This window comes from Aulonocara sp. 'chitande type north' Nkhata Bay, linkage group LG16 (assembly GCF_057382095.1).
Source record: "Aulonocara sp. 'chitande type north' Nkhata Bay isolate Kocher_YH1m ecotype deep benthic linkage group LG16, A_spYH_male_GT1.1, whole genome shotgun sequence".
NCBI lineage: Eukaryota > Metazoa > Chordata > Actinopteri > Cichliformes > Cichlidae > Aulonocara > Aulonocara sp. 'chitande type north' Nkhata Bay.
The window spans coordinates 28,379,513-28,399,053 of NC_141359.1; the positions used below are offsets into that span (position 1 = coordinate 28,379,513).

General features: G+C 39.2%; 1 protein-coding gene across 3 annotated transcripts in view; it reads left to right on the forward strand.

Annotated features, from left to right (window-relative positions):
• erbb4b (erb-b2 receptor tyrosine kinase 4b) overlaps positions 1-19,541 on the forward strand; it is a 343,575-nt gene that overhangs the window by 182,650 nt on the left and 141,384 nt on the right. For all 3 annotated transcript variants that reach the window (XM_086266927.1, XM_086266929.1, XM_086266928.1), the window contains exon 3: positions 14,690-14,876. In XM_086266927.1, coding sequence (XP_086123053.1) covers positions 14,690-14,876 — 187 coding nt within the window. The remainder of the gene's footprint in view (positions 1-14,689; positions 14,877-19,541) is intronic.

Genomic DNA, 19,541 nt, shown 5'->3' on the forward strand with positions numbered 1-19,541 from the left:
TATCTCATTGATTGAATGTGTAGTGAAATAAATTCTTTTGATGTTACGCTTACATTTGTCCACAGTGCAGAAAAAAAAGTTTGGACTCTGTGCTTTTATGGGCCAGCCTTACAGGGAACCATCATGGTAGACATGTTGGTATTTCAGTAGCAAAAAAGAAATAAGTATGGATCCAAAATAATAAGGACATGAAGGATCAGTGAGAAATAGTTCAAATTACAGATTTTTGTTCCTAAACATATAGAGAAGTAAAATGGATGACATCAGCATGGTTAGAGCCTATCGTGAAGCATGAAATCTTTTTTTTTTACTAAGCGTGATAGCTGTTTGATGGATAAAGTGCTGCATTAGGTGACCTCCACAATCACCCATCCTAAACCCAAATGCACTGCACTCTCATTGCACTGTTGCACTCTAGTTGTGCCTTCAGTTGAAATCATGGCAAATTCAGCAAATAAATGGAACCTCCAAAGATTGATTCTGTTCATCTGGACGTAGCGTTTTGTGGGACAGACGTTTCGTCACTCAGTGACTTCTTCAGTCCCAGCTGACTGCAGGTTTCCCCAATCTTATAACCAGTACATTTGCATAATGACTGAAACCAGCCCACTGACTGAACAATGGGCTGGGAGGTCAGTTCCTTAATCGATTATGCAAATGTACTGTCTATAAGATTGGGAAAACCTGCAGTCAGCTGAGACTGAAGAAGTCACTTGGATGAGTGACGAAATGTTTCTCCCACAAAACACTACGTCCAGATGAACAGAATCAATCTTTGGAGATTTACTTACCTGGATGATTGAGCATGCATCAAGACAAATAACTGGAAGCAATGATATAACAATGGCATTGTCTGTATGGGAAATTAACATACTGAATGCCCCAGTAAAGGCCCTGCTAAAACAGACAAAAAGCGCAGTTGCAGTTGCCATGGTTGATAGTTGAACTACTGTGATAATGTCTTTGATTTACTCAAAGAAAGCAGCTTTGCAGGTGGATGATAAGCGACTGTAAACAAGTTGAGATTGATTGTAATTGCTGCCAGTGTTTTCATGACACATTATGTAAACAACACATTATGTAACCAACACCATCAACTTTTAATACTAACAGATCTTAGCACAATTCCTATCCTGGATAAGGGGATCTACAAATTCCCATACTGAGATCTCACCTTTAACGTGGCCACTGCCTCTTCTACTCCTGTCCTCCTGAATTTATTGAGCCGCGAGGCCCATCAACTTTTATTAGCTAATAATGCTGTTAGGGCCATTAAGTGTGGCCAAGACTCACCCAGAGCAACACTTAACAGTCCCTGTGGGGTGCTACTTGAGGACTGAAGTAACAGGACCACACTGTGACAACCCCACTGCACCGACGTGTCTGAGCAGATTTCTAATTTGATGTTGCTAAGACCAGCGCAGCTCCCCCAGAGGGTGATTGGTATGTCACCTAAATGCAGCAAAAACGCAAATATTCACTGTTTTAGATAAAACAGTGATTGCCCTTTCCATTTTGAAATTTCTTAGAAGGAAGGCTATAGTCCACCCAAGGATTCTACAATGTGAGAGCTGTTTCTCATATGTACACAAATGCAAGTGAAAACAACAAACACCCTGTAATTCTTACTTTTAGATAATTTCTAGGCACCTATAGGATTGCCCTGAAGCTTCTTCAAAGATGCCTAGAACTCACTTAGGGACTGACTATTTTCTATGCTTCTGTGGACTGCAGATGATTTAAAGATCCTGCCGGCACTCTTTAGATTGCTACACTAAAATAAGGGCATAATGGAGCCTGGTTACTCCCATAGCCGTGGGTGTTGTTTTTGTTGTGTTGTGCTAGGTCCAAACTCTTAGAGAATGGTTAAAGGATGGCCCCTGTAGATCAAAGCAAAAATATAATCAACTGTGAGAGAGAGAAAGACCTCTACTTTATCATGTCTCTTTGCTCAGGGCTGAAAACGGACTGCTGCTGAACTAAGAGTTGATAAAGAGAAAGAAAAACGGAGGGTACAGTATGTGTTCTGTGCTTGGTTTTAGAAATAGGTCATGTGGTCTGTTTTGATGAGTCACATGGCCAACACTCATTTAAAAATTAGGTTCATTTTAATAGTGCAGGTTGTTGTGCAAAAGGATAATGAGATTTTTCAGTCACTCAAAGAATATCCATTTCGTATACAGCGGGGAAAATAAGTATTTGACACATCAGCATTTTTATCAGTAAGGGGATTTCCAAGTGGACCATTGACACAACATTTCCACCAGATGTTGCCATCAAGCCAAATATTGACGTCATACAAACAAATCAGAACATATAAGTATACAAGTTAAACCACAATAAATAAAGTGAAATGACACAGGGAATAAGTATTGAATACATGGAGATAACAAGGGGCAAAATGACATAGAAAGCCAGGAGATCACCTGAAATCTGTCAGTATTGATAGAGAAATCCTGTCCCCTATCAGTACCAATTGATATCAGCTGCTTTAGTCCTAATTGATGGCCTATAAAGGCTCCTCATTACCCAGAAGGCACACAGGAAAGACTTCATGATGGGTAAAAGCAAAGAACTCTCTCAAGATCTTCGTAATCTTATCGTTGAAAAGCATTTTGATGGGAATGGTTATAGGTGCATTTCCAGAATGCTGAATGTTCCTGTGAGCACTGTGGGGGCCATTATCCGGAAATGGAAAGTGCATCAGTTCACCATAAACCTGCCACGATCAGGTGCTCCACGCAAGATCCCTGTCCGAGGAGTCCAAAGAATAATCAGGAGGGTTCTCCAAGAGCCAAGAACCACTCGGACAGAACTTCAGGAAGACCTTGCATCAGCAGGTACTGTTGTTTCAAAGAAAACTATAAGCAATGCACTGAACCGCCATGGCATCCATGCACGCTCACCACGCAAGACTCCATTGCTGAACAAAAAGCATGTCAAGGCTCGGTTAAAATTTGCGCAACAGCATTTGGAGAAGCCTGTGGATTATTGGACGACTATAGTATGGTCAGATGAAAGCAAAATTGAACTTTTTGGCAGTCATTCTACACACCATGTTTGGAGAAGAAATGGCACTGCTCACCACCCCAAGAACACCATACCAACAGTCAAGTTTGGGGGTGGAAGCATCATGGTTTGGGGCTGCTTTTCAGCAAGGGGTACTGGCAGACTTCATATTATTGAAGGCAGGATGAATGGAGAGATGTACCGGGACATTCTGGATAAAAATCTGCTGCCATCTACCAGGAAGCTAAAAATGAAAAGAGGGTGGACATTTCAGCAAGACAATGATCCCAAACACAAGGCCAAGGAAACAATGAAGTGGTTTCAAAGAAAGAAAATCAAGTTGCTTGAATGGCCCAGTCAATCACCTGACCTAAATCCCATAGAAAATCTATGGAGAGAACTGAAGATTAAAGTTCATAAAAGAGGCCCAAGGAACCTTCAAGATTTAAAGACCGTTTGTGTGGAAGAATGGGCCAGAATCACTCCTGAGCAATGCAGACGACTGGTCTATCCATACAAGAGGCGTCTAGAAGCTGTAATCACCAACAAAGGCTTTTCTACAAAGTATTGAATAAAGTGTGTTCAATACTTATTCCCTGTGTCATTTCACTTTATTTATTATGGTTTAACTTGTATACTTATATGTTCTGATTTGATTGTATGACTTCAATATTTGGCTTGATGGCAACATCTGGTGGAAATGTTGTGTCAATAGTCCACTTGGAAATCCCCTTACTGATAAAAATGCTGATGTGTCAAATACTTATTTTCCCCGCTGTATATATTTATTCACACAAGCCTGATTATTAGAATCGTAGACAAATGCAAAAGTTAAAGTAATAATAATTTTAAAAAAGATGGTTAATGGGTTAAGTTGCTGTCAATATTTCCAAAGTAGGAATTTATTTTGAGTGTCACTGCAATTAAATAATTAGCACCTCAGCAATAATGACATTTAGAGCCTTCTACTTTCATAACCTAAAATTTTCGATTAACGAGCTAACCATGGGCTACAGGAGTACCTACCACCCCAGCACCCTCCTCCCACACATCCTTGTAGGGAAGTGTGGGCAAGTGATTACTCTCGGATTAAGACTTGCCTTACCGGCAGATATGTGTGGCATAATTAAATAATGGCTGCCTCACCCGAACAGTCCCAATGCATATGGGCTTCCCAACGTCGTCAGATCAGCACAATATTAACCATGACACAGGCGTAACCAGCCCGGTAATTAATGCAGTGAATCAATTACAAATTAGTCAATTTGGAGAATTCCCCACTGGAGTCCACTCATTACCAGTGCTCTAATGGAGTCGCAAGTTTTTCTCTTGGGAAGTGGTGTCACTTCATTGCTCTCATTTTCTATCTGTCTTTATCTCTTTTCTGAAGGTAGGCTTCGGAAGACAAATGGAGGATGAAATTGATGCTGCCTGCTGCTTAGCTTTGCATTGCAATTTAAAATGTCAGCTACTAGAGATGGCACGATACCACTTTTTTATGTCCGATACCGATACCGATATCATAAATTTGGATATCTGCCGATACCGATATGAATCCGATATAGTGTTTTTTAATCAACAAAACTGTTTTTTAAAATATCTTGCTGCATTTTGCAAGTCTGCAAGTTCATACTCAAGTTTAAAACAACAACTACACTAAAGCTATTCTGTTATACCTGTATACAAAAAAAATATTTCATAGTTCAGCAATACTGATCAATCTAATAAACTTAAACCTACACCATCCTCCCTATTCTGGTATTTTAAAGAGTACTTAGCGTAAATATTAAGCAACCTAACTAATAGGGTTCCAACTCCCAGCAACAACAAACATAAATAAATAAAAAATAAGGAACCACCCCTCACGCTCCACCTCATGATGCTTAATCGACGTAATCAACCTTAATTTAATGCAGTGTGAAAAAAAATGCACAGAAATCAATTATTTTTCAAGAAATATTAAATAGATTCAACATCTTTCTTCAACAAAATTGCAGACTGCACAGATGGTACCTTCCCAAAGGGAAAAGTACTATAGCTTACTAGGGTATATATTAGACTTAATAGTCACTATATACAGTAATTGACTTCTATTCATTTTACATCAAATTAAAACTTTGGGTGTCAGATAATTATTTATTAAAAGCTCGACATTTTAAATGAGAATAAGAAAGAAAAGTATGTCTTTGTGCCCCCTTTTCCCTGTTCATGCCCTATCGGCCCCCCTGGCTAAACTTTGCTAGATCCGCCCCTGCACAGTTACCAGCGTCAGCTACGTAGAAAAAGATCCTGGTGTAGAAAGTAATATTAAATAACTTCTAACAACAGCTTATCAAGCTTAAACGTTCTGCTGTTGTTCAGCCGCTGGTTTCCTCTTTCTGGTGCAAAGTGGGCCAAAAACAAACAAGAGAGACGGACTCGCGACAGAAAAGCCGATCAGCTGATCATTTAAGCAGTTTCACGATTGAAGTAGCAGCAGGAGAGGCAGTCGCTTGTTAAGCTTAACGTGGGAATGCTTTACAAACATTCAGAGATGGACTTACACACTTGCTTTACTTCTCTCGGGGATAACTTTGTCGGAGATGAAATGCCAGGTTGCTAGCGAAGCTCCACATGCTATCCAGACCACCGACAGGTCCGGCATGCCACAGCTGCTCTATCACGTGATGCATACTGCTCCGACTGCTAATGTTCTGAGGTGAGTTACGGCGTGTTGCAAGTTTTGCGAGGTGCTTTCGTGATATTTAATGGATCGGATTACATTTTTTATTTTTCTCCGATATCCGATCCAGTAATTTAGGTCAGTATCGGACCGATACCGATACGTAATATCGGATCGGTCCATCTCTATCAGCTACACAACATTCGATTATAGGTACAACTGGAGAAGAGCATTAAGCTAATCAAAGTTAATGAGGACACCTTTACAGGGGTATCCTAAGTACAAATAGGCTGTCTACCACCAAGCTTTGAAGACTTTGTACTATACAAGCACATTTTTATATAAACCTTTAAAAGGCAGTTGTAATATTGATTTTGCCCATTGTTTGTGTTTTTTATTCTGCACATTTCCTTATAACATTCAATAATACTGTCAAAAGTTATACAGCAAAAGTGATGGTCGTCTACTGTATTACCATACTTCCGCTATCCACTGCCCCTAAATGATAGTGCAGTGGCCAAATTACAGGAATTATATAAAGTATACCTAACTAAACGGGTATTGAAGGAAAGTGGTAGCATGAATTATATGCCTTTCTCTACACACTCTGTATTGATGGTTCTCATAGCATAGGATAAGGTGAACACCACACTATTCATTTCCCTGCCAAAAGGTGGGAATGACAGAGGGCTTTCTAGCTCAATTCAGGAACTGTCAGGGAGGTGAAATGGGAAAGACTGCCATGATGAGAGACAGCAAAAGAGGGTATGGATGTGTGTGTATGTGTGGCTGTGTATACTTTTTCCTGCCCACAAGTCCATGAAAGGCAAGGAGCGTTCAGTAAACACAGCAGATTAAAAAAATAAAGATAGACATTATATATTACCCAATATAAAATTCAGTAATGTATTTTTTAATAAATAATTTAACATTGCTCTTTGTTTTTTAAATGCATTGTTCACTAACATAAATGAAGGAAGAAAAATAGAGGAAAATATTTTAAATCCACTCCAGTACATCACCACCCCCAATTATGATCTCAGTGATAAACATAAAGTGAAATCAAAGCTATTAGACAATGAAAACTGAAAATGCATCAGCTTCTTAAAAGTAAGCTGCTGAGTGGCAGAACAGATGTACTGAGTTGCTATATACTGAACAGGTGGGTGTAAAATGTTTTACAGGGATTGCAAAGTCTTTGTGGACTTTCATTACACACCGTAAATGAGTTTGGCTCAAAAGTCTAATGCTTAAAAATAATAATAATAATAATGGAAAGCAATGACAGCAAACATTAATCAGAGCTGTTGCTGTAGCTCCTTAACTTGGCCAAAATTCAGGAAAGCAGGACTCCTTCAGCACGAGCAGTGATGGCAAACTAGCACTGACTTTCCATGACACTTGCAAACAGTAATAGTATTTTAGTTGGCCACTGTGGCACAAGTTTGGTTATATTTTATTCTTTTAGATTTTTAGGATAATCAGTGAGTCTCAGAAATACAAATTTTGTGTTTAATTATGTTAAAAGCCAGTCAGTATCATATCTGATCAAAGTACCAACTGGCAGAAACACTGATCTCACAGTTTTGATGACTGATAACTGCAATATGCCCGACATCTGCATCAGAACATACCCAGAATAAGGTCATTTTTATTTTTAACATGTTCATTACATAATTATTTAGTGTAACAAACAGTCAATATACTGGATGAAAACAAGACAAAGTGAAAAATAAAAGGAAATAAAATATTGATTTTCTCTCGGTTTACTTTCCTAAGTAAAGCAAGAGGAACTGTGTCATGATTGTTGTGTGAGCTTTGACTAAGGGAGGTGAGTTAGATAAGCTGAGAGACATGACCAAATGTGCCACCTCCATCTATTACTACATCAGCAAAGTTGAACCTTTTGCTTTGTCCATAAGAACAAAAATAAAAGGCAGACGTTGTAACAGTCTAACATATGTCCCTTTTTCTGTTCAGACACCGCAAACATCTGAATCAGTGTCTGACCAAAAATCTGCGTAATAATTTTTAAGAAAATCACCACATGTCTCATACAGATGGGAAAAAAACATTCCAGATAAAAAAGAAGCATCAGAGTCCTCAGATGCTGCATTTAAATAAATGCTTTATATTTATTGATCTTATATTTAGGATGAGTAAATACATACTTGTTTTTGTATATTTCTGTGGTAGCCCAGTTTGTGCTTTTTACACATTCACATTGTTCTCAGATCTTAGCACAATAGCCTGGAAATCATAAGGCTACAGATACAATTTAGTCTGACACCCTCTTAAAACACTAGAACCAGAGATGGTATTGCGGTGATGAGGGTATTGCAGTGGACCTGTTAGTTTTGCTACATCACAGTTTCCTATCCGGGGTCTACTAAATTATTTTAATTGTAAGTTCTGTCTGACCTATGTAGTACACATGGGAGATGCACTGTATATCTGAAGAACTGAAAGAGGCTCAAGACACTTGCCCTAATGGCATAGTATGTAAAATATAGGATTGGACACAGACCTATGATAGCCACATTTAAGGGAAATTGAAATAAGCTGGCCTCATCTTATAAGTTCCCTCTGTGAAAGCTTAAACCGCAGGTGTCGAACTCCAGGCCCCGAGGGCCCGTGTCCTGCAGGTTTTATATATCGCCCCGGGTCAACACACCTGAATCAAATGATTAGTTCATTACCAGGTTTCTGGAGAACTTCAAGACATGTTGACGAGATAATTTAGCCATTTAAATCAGCTGTTATGGATCAAGGACACATCTAAAACCTGCAGGACACTGGTCCTCGAGGCCTGGAGTTTGACACCTCAATGCCAATATTGTCAAGAAAGTTGTGAGAGATTTCTTTTCTACTTATATAACCACCTTTCCTGAAAATACACCATAGACCAAATAGAATTATGAAAATGCTTTCTAAGAAATTCTGGCTCTCCTGGATTAAAATGAGATTGTACGTGTACTCGATTTTCATACATTATGCGTTACCGTTTTTCAATCCATTTCTCTTTCTTCATATGATTGTTTCACTGTTTAGCCTTTCTTTCCTTCAGAATTTGAGGATGGTGTATTCTGTCAATGATGCATTCACCTTACAGGGCTTTTTTGTCATCATGCTTGACAAGTCGACTGTCATCCTGTCGCAACCAATGACACTCCAACTGAGTACTACACATTGCCTCTCCGTACATCACTCTGAACAGGGACTTCTCAAAGTCACCCATTCTTGCCAATCTCATTAGCCAGCAACAGCCAACCCAAATATCAACCACATGCCAAACCCACACTTGTTAGTAACAAATATCAGTTTATGATGTTTTATCTTGCATTCAGTCGTCATAAAATTATTTGTAACTTTGTGATTTTTTTTTATTTCAGTACACTTAAACTAGTTTTTTTGCTTTGTTATAAAGATAATATAATATTTTCCCTCTGAAATCCTCACTTGTGCTTGAGTAAAGTAGTATTCCTAGAAAACAGCTGGCATTCTCCCACTGTAGAGGCAAAGGAAGGACGTGGAACGCCAACAGAGAGGTTTCAAATCTTTCATGTCACTTGTTCTTTTGGCTTTTGTTACCACTGTTAACAACAAAAAAAATCTGTCTAATCTCACACAAGAATGCCTTTGTACAGCCACACAGGCATCATCATGCACACACACACTAACAGATACACACGTTTGCACACGCAGACACACACATAAGCACAAGACAAGTGGTGTAAGAAACACAAGTGAGAGTTTCTCTTCATCGTCAAAGATGAGTCATCATAATCAACTTGCCAAGGCAATAAAAGATACTTCTGTGATTCCGATACATACACTGGTGTGCATACTTCCACACAAATACACACATACATCAAAGGCAGTATCACCTGCAGGTGTTTGAAGTGGCTCATATTGGGTTTGAGCCACTCCAGAAGGATTGAGGTATTACTGAGGAGCTGGTGGGTTGTAGGTGGGCACTTGGCACGGCAACACTTCTGAGGCTGAGAATGAAAAAAGGATACCAGTTTCACCAGGGCCACTTAATGGGATGGCGTCGCAACATCATATTATAACCGATTTAGGAAGTCATTTGCCTTTATTCACAATAGAGTTAATTTCAGAAATTATTGTCAAAACAGTAGTAAAGCACTATGGGACAACTGCCAGCCAGTAATATTTCCATTATATGCCAGTTCCACTGAAGGTGATCTCCTGGAAAAAGTCAGGAGGTTTTCTTACTTACATTTGTAGACACTTCATCCGATTCTGTGTCTGTGTACAAATGTGGATGTGAGCTCAGGCAGAGGATTTAAGCAACCGATATGGAAATAGAGGATGGAGGCTTAGCGATGCAAACCTTAAGCCCACCCCCAGTGCACTTCTGTGTATCTGACTTCAGTGACCGCAGCCCTGCAGAGCACATATCTTTGCCTCAATATGTATGGAAATGAGAGGCAATCGTGCTAACGTGTGTTCAGTGTCTTCAAACATGCTAATGGTGCCGATGTCCTCCACCCGCAGCCTAACATTTCACCTTTTCCTCACACCTTTTGGTTTACTCTCTGTCTCTTCTGACCTGGAACAGGTATGTTTTTAATTATGCGTAAGAATACACGTAAGACTAGCCTAGTCCACTCGTCTGAGCTTCTCCTGCAGTGTGCAGAAGAAAATCTTCTGCTCTTTCTCCTTCCTTCACTGACTCTACCCCCAAAACCTCCCTCTCTTCCTTTAGAAGTCAGGGATTGAAGGACTCGATTTCAAAACTGTGCACGTCTCAGTGACTCAAGTGAGGTTTTTGTTCCGCTGCCACACTTCCGTTCACAAATGCTCCAGCGTAGGGAGGAGGGAGAAATCCCTGTTAATCTAGTGAATCTGGCTCTCTAGGTCTTTTTTGTTCACTGTTGCTGAGATCCTGACGCATTGATCTCTTAGGAGGCATGTAGGGTGTGTGGTTGGATGAACTGAAAAGTTGCTAGAGGGAGTCTGACGTCCAACTGTAGACATAATCTCTTTTTTTTTAAAAAGCTGTCTTTATTCACTTAAGAGATTGCAGATGATCAACAGTTTGCACTGACCTCTTTGAATTTATAATGATGCATTGGTATAAATAATTACTTGTGTTACTTGTGTTAAGATTAAAAAGAAATCCTGAAAATGCATGCAAAGACCATTGCAACTTAGATTTCTGGAAGATGTGGCCCACGCGCCTATCGACACACTGAAGAGCTATTTTTATTGGTAGAAATCCAGGACAACATTGTGTCATGGTGTTATATTTAGCAGGTAATTTAATGCTCTAATTTCACTGTAGCTAAATTGAGGGCATAATGCAAATCATTGTATTTAGTGCTAATATAGACATAGAAAAACTGTTGCACTGGCACCTGTGCAGTCTGCATTGATAATCACATCAGCTTCTTTGCATTAATATCTGTTTGAATGTTATATATAGATATACCCCTTTGGGAACTTATGCATCAAAACGTGTTGAAATCCAGGTTCTTGTCTCCCTGAAGTACTTTTACTATGCGCTTGGCCTGCACCAGTGGTATTGCCAAGGGGTGCTTGTTTTGTTGATCTGTGTTTAATGAAAGTGACCACGCACAGAGCAGATTCGGCCATTAGCTCAGCAAGAGGCTGTAATCACTACACGTTGTTTCCTTTTTTTCTCACAGTTCATTATTGAACAAACATTCTGTGGGGGGGAGACATGTGCTTCTGCCACTTCCCTCTCCCTCTTTTTATTCCCTTTGCAGTGTTGCACTTTCGAAGCTATCGATTTGGTGGCTTGAAAATAACAAACGACAGCTATGTGAGTGGGACAACAAACAACCTCAGAAAATACAATATAAAAGGCATCTGTGAAGTATGTGCCTTGAAGTAATTATTAGCTACTGTATATGCTTAAATTTAATCAGCCAGAGCTGATTGCTTTTGCTGTTGTGTGCTGCCCTCAGTCTTCTGTGAGGAAGAAAGAGCACCTGGATATGGCAGTGTCCAAGGCTATGTCACAGAGTGCCGCATATTTGGTTTTGTAGCAGGGTTGAAAAGACCTTCAAACTCAGTGGGGTGAATGTGACTCATCTAAAGACCTTGCCAAACTCTGTGTTGACATGGAGGCAAAGAGTACTACATGCACTCACTTGAAAAAAAGCTCAATATATTCTCTATGTACACACACTCTTGATTCAAATCAATAAATGTACATTTATGGTGTGGTCAAGTTTAGTTGCACCATCATAATGCTCCTCAACGTTTGAAGCCTCAAACCCACCACTGCTCTTATTAATTCACTGGATATTTTCATCAGCACAAAGAAGTTTGTGCTATGTCCTTTTTTCTCCAGGTAGTTTTTAAATTGATAAACACATTCAGAGACATACTGAATGTAACGTCCCCATCAATCACTCACATAGGTACACAGACACTCAAGGCCTGTCTGTTTCTATTAATGGTAATCAGCTGGGTAATGATGACAGAGCTGCGACTGTGGCTTACTTACTGGTGGCTGATGGCCATGCTCTCTGACAGCTGTCAGCCGCCATGACTACACTGCCAGGGCCCTCCTTAGGACTTATTTCAGCTCAGTACATCAGCTGCAGCAGCACTTCACACACAGACTTGTTGATTATCAGCATCAGTGGGCCAGCGTGGAAAGACTTCTCTGACCGCCTGTCTGCTAATGACAGCCACCATGATGGTGGATGGGAGAAAGAGGACACAGCCTGTCACTTTGATTCATGCAATAGCAGATCCAACTGGATGGCTTCTCGCCAAAGTCTCGACAGTCGTTATATCCCCTCCTAAATGACATTTAAAGTGTGAAGCAGTGCCTGTCCTTGTGGCTCAGTCACCCCAGGCCAGGCCCCGGACACGAATCCCGAACCCTGTGCCAAGTTTTGAAGTAAGGTCACAAACCCCACAGTCAATTCTTCTCCTAGATGCCTGAACTCAGCTCATTGGCATTATTGAACGACCTTGAAGACAGATGCTTAGAGTACATTACTTAGTTTGTTTGATTTTTTGTCTTGTAGTCCTCTTTTTTTTTTAAATTCTTTTGCTTTCCTATTTTAATCTATTTTATTATTGTACCTATGTCCACCTAAAAATTTGAACAAATACATCAAAAGCAAATGTAAGGTGAAGTATGCATGTCTGCTATTGCTTTGCAAATAAACAGGATAACACGCAATCGCTGAATTATTTCAAATGCTCTGTCCTGAGTTTGGCTAAAACCTAAACAGAAAATAGATGTTAGAATTGGTCATTCTGGCTAATTCTGTCACTGATATTTAAGAAATGGGAAACTTCTGTCTGTATATATTTGTTTCTGCATATTACCACTATGAATTTTAAATGTAAGTGCAGACTTTCAGCTGTAATTCAGTGGGTTTAACAAAAAGATTGTATAAAAATCAGAGGAACTAGTGAATTTTTTAATACAATCCCTTCATTTCAGTGGCTCAAAAGTAATTGGACAAATTATGTAACGGAAAATACTCATTTAGGGTATCTTTTGACTCAGCTTTTTGAGTTGGTTTTTTTTTGTGACTTTTGTATTATAAGGGTGGTTAGGTTCCAGTCCTACAGTTAGACTCAAGTTTAGTTGTTTCTATGTTTCTGAGTTTCTTGCTCCCCAGTTTGTAGTTTCCTCTCTGTTAGGTTTTTCTGTCTCCATGTTTGTATCTCTCTCCGTGTCTCTCGCTCGCTCTCTCGCTCACTAACCTTTTTCCCCTGTTCCTCTCCTTGTGTCTCATCTTTTGCCTCCTTGCTTGTTCGTCCCCTTTGCTGTGTGTTAGGTCTGTGTCTCAGTGTTTCTTGTTTTATCTCACGTCCTGTGTTCAGTGTGTTACGTTTTGCTTCCCCGTCTCGTCGCATCCAATTCACTGCAGTTTCACTGTTTCCACTCTTGTCATGCCTCAGTGTATTTATTGTTTGTCTTTCTCAGTCCTTTGTCGGTGCGTCTGCAAATCTCCTGCTAAATCCTCCTTGTGTTTCCACATTTCCTCGTTAAAATCCGGTCGGTCGGTCGGTCGGTCTTTCTTTCTTTCTTTCTATGTACCAGACTGTAGATTTTTTCCACTCCTACTATTGTAGCAATTTCTTGGATGTTTTTTTTTTCTGTTTTCTCAGCTGAAGTGTAGCTTGTTTCACCTGCATGGAGAGCTCCTTTGACCGCATGTTGTCTTTCACAGCAAAATCTTCCAAATCCAAGCACCACACCTCAAATAAATTCCAGGCTTTTTATCTGCTTAACTGATAATGACATACATGTAACAAATTAATTGCCCAAACCTGCCTATAAAATAGCCTTTGACTTAATTGTCCAATTACTTTTGGTCCCTTTAAAAAGAGGGTGGCACATGTTAAGGAGCTGAAACTCCTCAACCCTTTGTCCAGTTTGAATGTGGAAACCCCCAAATAAAAGTTGAGAGTCTACACATTATGTCCATGTCTATTATATATATATATATATATATATATATATATATATATATATATATAATAGACAATTGTAGTTATAACTACAATTGGAACATGTTTCAGTAAACATGTAAAAAAAACTAAACTTGTGTCATTGTCCAAATATATATAATAATAACGAATATACTGAACTGCAAAATAGGCAATGTTAACATCAATTATATTTCTGTCAAATTATAATTTGTTACAGACACTAAACATGAGGTTTTTGAACTAATAACAGTTTCTGGAAGACGCTAAAATGGATGTTCTTGCAGAAATTCAGTGTTATTTTTTTTCTTGATCAATTAGATATTATGTGATGAATTTTAGCCTGAGAACATGCAGCCACTATAAACACAGAACTGTGATAACCTTGTGCCTTTTGCCTTTACACTAACTTGTTTACTGAATTAATTTTACATTCGCCATGAGAAGCACAAGTTGTTTTTCTTCTTCTTTTTCCCTAGAAATGTGTTGTTAGTGTTTTCATCTATGCAACATGTACACACTTAAATTGCACACTAACACTTATTTCCATACCTCTATCCACAGTCTATCAGGGAAGTGACAGGCTATGTGTTGGTGGCTCTGAACCAGTTTGACTACCTGCCATTAGAGAACTTGAGAATCATCCGAGGAACCAAGCTATACGAGGACCGCTACTCCCTTGCAATCTTCCTCAATTACAGACGTGATGGAAACTTTGGCCTGCGCCAGTTGGGTCTAAAAAATCTCACAGGCAAGTTGAATTATTTTTTGGTTACTTACATTTTTTTATGTTAATGGACACGTAATGAGTAAAAAAAACAAAACAATCCAGCTTCAAAACACCTGTAATATCAATTTTTACAATTCAGAGTTGAGTTAGAAGGATCACATTAAAATCAGCTGTGTGTATTAAGAAAAATTATAACAAAAGGTGATGAAAATAGAGGAATATTTTCATTTTATGTTGTTTTTAGGCCTCCGTGCAAGCAATAGTTAGGGCAAGAGGCCCATTCCATGAAAAAAAAAAAACAGTGAGTGTCTCCAAAATGATCCCCTCAGAATCACAATGCCTTTAGTACAAGAACATGCAAAGCACATGAAAGTTTATAATTATTGCAAGTCTCACAGTCTAAAGCCAAATTCCCATTTATGCTCAGCATGACTTTGCTATTGCTACCAAATTTGAGCATTTATATCATGGATACACTTGAGCTTCAAAAACAAAACTCCATCATTAATATCTTAGTCATGGAGTATCAAACACTAGAAGTCTAGATGTTTTCTGATAATTCACAAACTTCAAAAGTACTTTTTGGGTAAACTTTAAAGGGTTGTATCACCATGTGGTATATTTAGCTGATCAAAACAAGTTATAGAATATGAAAGGTTTCTTTTTTTACCTATATTTTGATATCAGGCTCATCTTCTAGTTGTCATTCCTTAAAATATTCCTTAAAATATATATTTTTTTCTGCTTCTGGAACTTAAGAAATTAAAAAATCACAATTTTAAAAATGTCAAATTTTAAACTATCACCATGTAATTTAAAGGTCTGTGACTCTGAAAATATTCAGTATTCAACTATGACTCATGGAAGTCGTGACTGGAGTTTTGTCAAACAAGATTAAAAAACTCAAACATACAGCCATGGATGTAAACTGCAGCTTGACTCTTTTGGCAAAGACACAGAGCATACTGTATGTATACTTGCACTTATAATTCACATTGCACAGTCAAACAATTTAAGTGTGCTGGAAGTGGGTTACTCTTTACTTTTTTTCTTTATAGTGACGGGTGCTGTTATCACAGTTCACCTTTTTATATGAAGGGATGTTATACCATCTGACAAAGTTGAGAAAATACATCTAATTTATTATTTCCAGCTATTGCTCAGACAAAACGTATTCTTGTATGAGTTACCACCTGAAATCTATTTGAGAATATTGTGTCCCAGTGATTGCTGATAAACTGTGTAGTAAGAAAGAAAGGATTGTGTGGGCGGCTCTGCCTTTTTATGAAAAATGATCCAGTGCTAGAAGGTTATCTTCTGCAGACTGACCCTGAGGTCAGCACAAAATGAACCTCTAGACTCGCAAAAAAGATGCACAGCTTTTCCACTACAGAGCAGCACACCTTTCTTGCAGTGTGTTCGAAATAAGATCAAAGCTGCCATTCACTCATCTTGAAGCTAAATCCAACATCACAAATGATCAAAGCGGGCGAAGATATGGACAGAATCGATACATTGTGGTGGCTGAATAAGAGTAAATAAGGGTTTGCATGACCCTTGGCAGCTCTGATAATGTTCAAGATGGAGAAATAGATACATTAAGTGATCAATGCATCAGCACATCTCTATGCTTGTGTGTTGATCGCAATAAAAATGTCATCTGCCACACATGTTAGCTCTTGTTCTGCAGCAGCTTTGACATTAATAATGAATACCTGTATTGTTGCCTACATTTAAAAATTACAATAACAAAACATAAATAAATAAAAACAATAATAACTTTTCTTAATTGCTTACTCAAAGTGGGTCATGTTGGGGCGGTGTCTGTTGCAGGTGACATACTAGTACACGTCTTTGGAAAAACTAATTGAATATCAAGTGCAAAAACTGTCACTTTTCTAAAATGTTTGGTCTGCTGTCATGAAAAACAGTCTGACATCCACAGGAAAGCGTTAAGAATGATATATGAATGATTAGTACCACAAAAAATGCACACATGTTACGACTGATAAGGAATGTTGTTTTAAAATTATTTCTTAATTAGAACGCTCTTAAATCAGATTTACAGCACACAGAATTTACTAGAATTTAACAACTAGCTATCTAAACAATACAGACACAATATAAATAATTCCAAGGGAAACACTGAGTCATAAGAAGAAGACAGTGACATTGGCTTGTTCAAAAAATGTAAAAAGAAAAGAACAAAATGACCTAGTGAAATTTTTGAATTTATGAAGATGTGTGAGGATGGTACTGAGACTGTGCCTTCCTTACTTCTTCCAAATTCACTTTCTAAATAATTCATTGTTGTCTTCAGCTGTTCTTTCCTGGTTGTTCCCCAGAGTTGCGAGAAACAACGCAGCCATCAGTCTGCATGTGCAGCTTCAGTATGTGCTGGGGTGTTAACGTTCTGCCTTCTATTCTTTCTCACACGTGGTGCCATACTTGGGGAATTACATTTGTCCAGCATAGCGTTTTGCTGTGCCCTTCCTTTTCCATTGTGGTGCCAAGTTGAAGTGAGTGCGGAGGGAGGCCAGGGCGGTTCTCTGTGAGAAGCTGCTGTTTGATGTGCCTTCCGTGGCCTCAAGCCATGAAGTAGAGGGGGAAGTTATGCACAACAACCAGGGTCAGAATCTGCTCTACTTCATAACTACGAGTGCTTGTGTTTCACCCTTGTGCTCGCTTTCGTGGTGACAAAAACATGTTGGTTGTTGTTTGTTCTTATTAAGATGCAATCATTTAACGATTAAAGGTTTGGTTTGTGTTGAAGTATATTATGTAGAGATCGGAAATGGCTCTCACGTGTGCTTCTAGAAGAACAATTAATATACCCCACATGGCCCTAATCATCACTTGGTCAGTGTGGGATTACATCAAGGGAGATAAGACACTGAGGTGACCTAAATCACAAATAGCTTGATAGTATTACTTTTAAAAGGACCTATCCTCTTGTGTCTTGAACTTTTCACACATACATGCATGTCAGCTTTGGGTAGATAGGGCCGTTCACGATCATATCTATAACTGTGGACCCTAGAAAACCTTTATACAAACTTGTCACTTCAGAACAAGAAACTTGTCTTGAAGGGTCTATCATATCACTGTTTTTTGTGCAGATGGACCTGACAGTTAAACAAGTTCTTGCTGTGGGGAGAGACAAGTCACTTGTGTCCCAGTTTGTTCTGTTGCAGTTGTCATCATTCTGCTGTGCGCAAGCGGAGAAAGGAAATAAGCTAAAACTATCAGGATAAACCCGCTCCTGTACTTCAAGCAGCAGAGATCAAACTCTTCCTTTCCTTCAGCTGCTGTAGTCCAAAGCAGTCTCATTCATTACGAGGCCTTTGATGTTGCTGTCATATTAGCCCATCGTTCTTCTTGCAGTAGCTCCCAGGGGAAGTGTAAAATGATCAATAAAATTCATAAGCAACATATATAAGAGGATAAAACATATTAAATACATAAGGGGCTAATCGAAAGAAGGCACAGTGAAAGACCCCTTCGGTGCTGAAACCCACACACAGTTCTACTTGGTTTGAAATTGCCTTGGGATGAAATCAATTTGTCGCTAGTATATTGTAGCATTGCACTTATTGATTTTTCTGGTGCACTCTCCGCGAGCTGTGAATGGACTCTCTGGATTTGAGGGGACTGGAGGATGGGGTGGAGGACGTCTCTGGCTGAGCAGGGATAGGACTCCCTCTGATGCACCTTTCAATCAAGCTTAGCTAAGTTATCCTCATGAATATGAAATATAAGGCACAGTCAAGCCGGGGAAAGTTAAGGATAGTGTGTGTGCACGGGGGTGTATAGAATAAGAAATATAGGCACTAAGTGCAGAAAGTTTAGTTTTGTTGTTTGACATTTCTTCCTCTGGAACAAATAACTGTCCCGGCCGTTATAAGACTATTCATTTTTAGGCATTTTGGGTGTTCAAGTGAGCTCTCTGATAGCTACAAGGAAAAGCTTTAAATAAGTCATTCTTTTTACTTCTCCCTATGTCCAAGCAAGAAAAAAGGTTAAATACAGCTGGCTTCTGACATTTTCAAAGTTCCCTATCCATATTTTGATGCATAATGACCCGCACTTTCCTCCTTCTTGCTACGGCAAACATTTTCACCACTTCTGTCTGGATTCACATGAACCCTGGGTAGCCTCTGTGCTTTCACATGGTAATTACAGCCTGCTTCCCTGGCAAAATAATAACAGCCTCAATAAGGAGCACAACACAGATGAGCTTTCTGATTTTGCCACCCCCTCCCCCCCTCCATTTTCCTCATTTCATTTCTTTCAGATTTGTTTTGTGTTGTTGGTTCATTTTTCTAACCACCCTACGCCTGCACTGCGTCTGTCCAAAATGAAGCATCCAATCTGAGGCCCCATCTGCTGAATGATCCTCTCTCATCGCATGCATGTACACAAGCCTGTGTTTTACGCCAAGGCGTTAACCACTCCTTCATGGCCCATCTGCTCTCTCTTTGTCTATCCCATTTTTTGTCTTTCTTCCATCTCTTTATCCCTGTCTTTGGCTCTCTGTTGGTCATCATATTTTAGTTGGCTGTCTTGATTTGTCACACTGATGCCTTTCACACAAACACATGCATGCTTGTACCAATCTGTACTGTATGCAAAAGTCTCTTGCGCACTTGAGTCTGACTCTGTTCTCCAAAGGCTACTGCAGTTGTT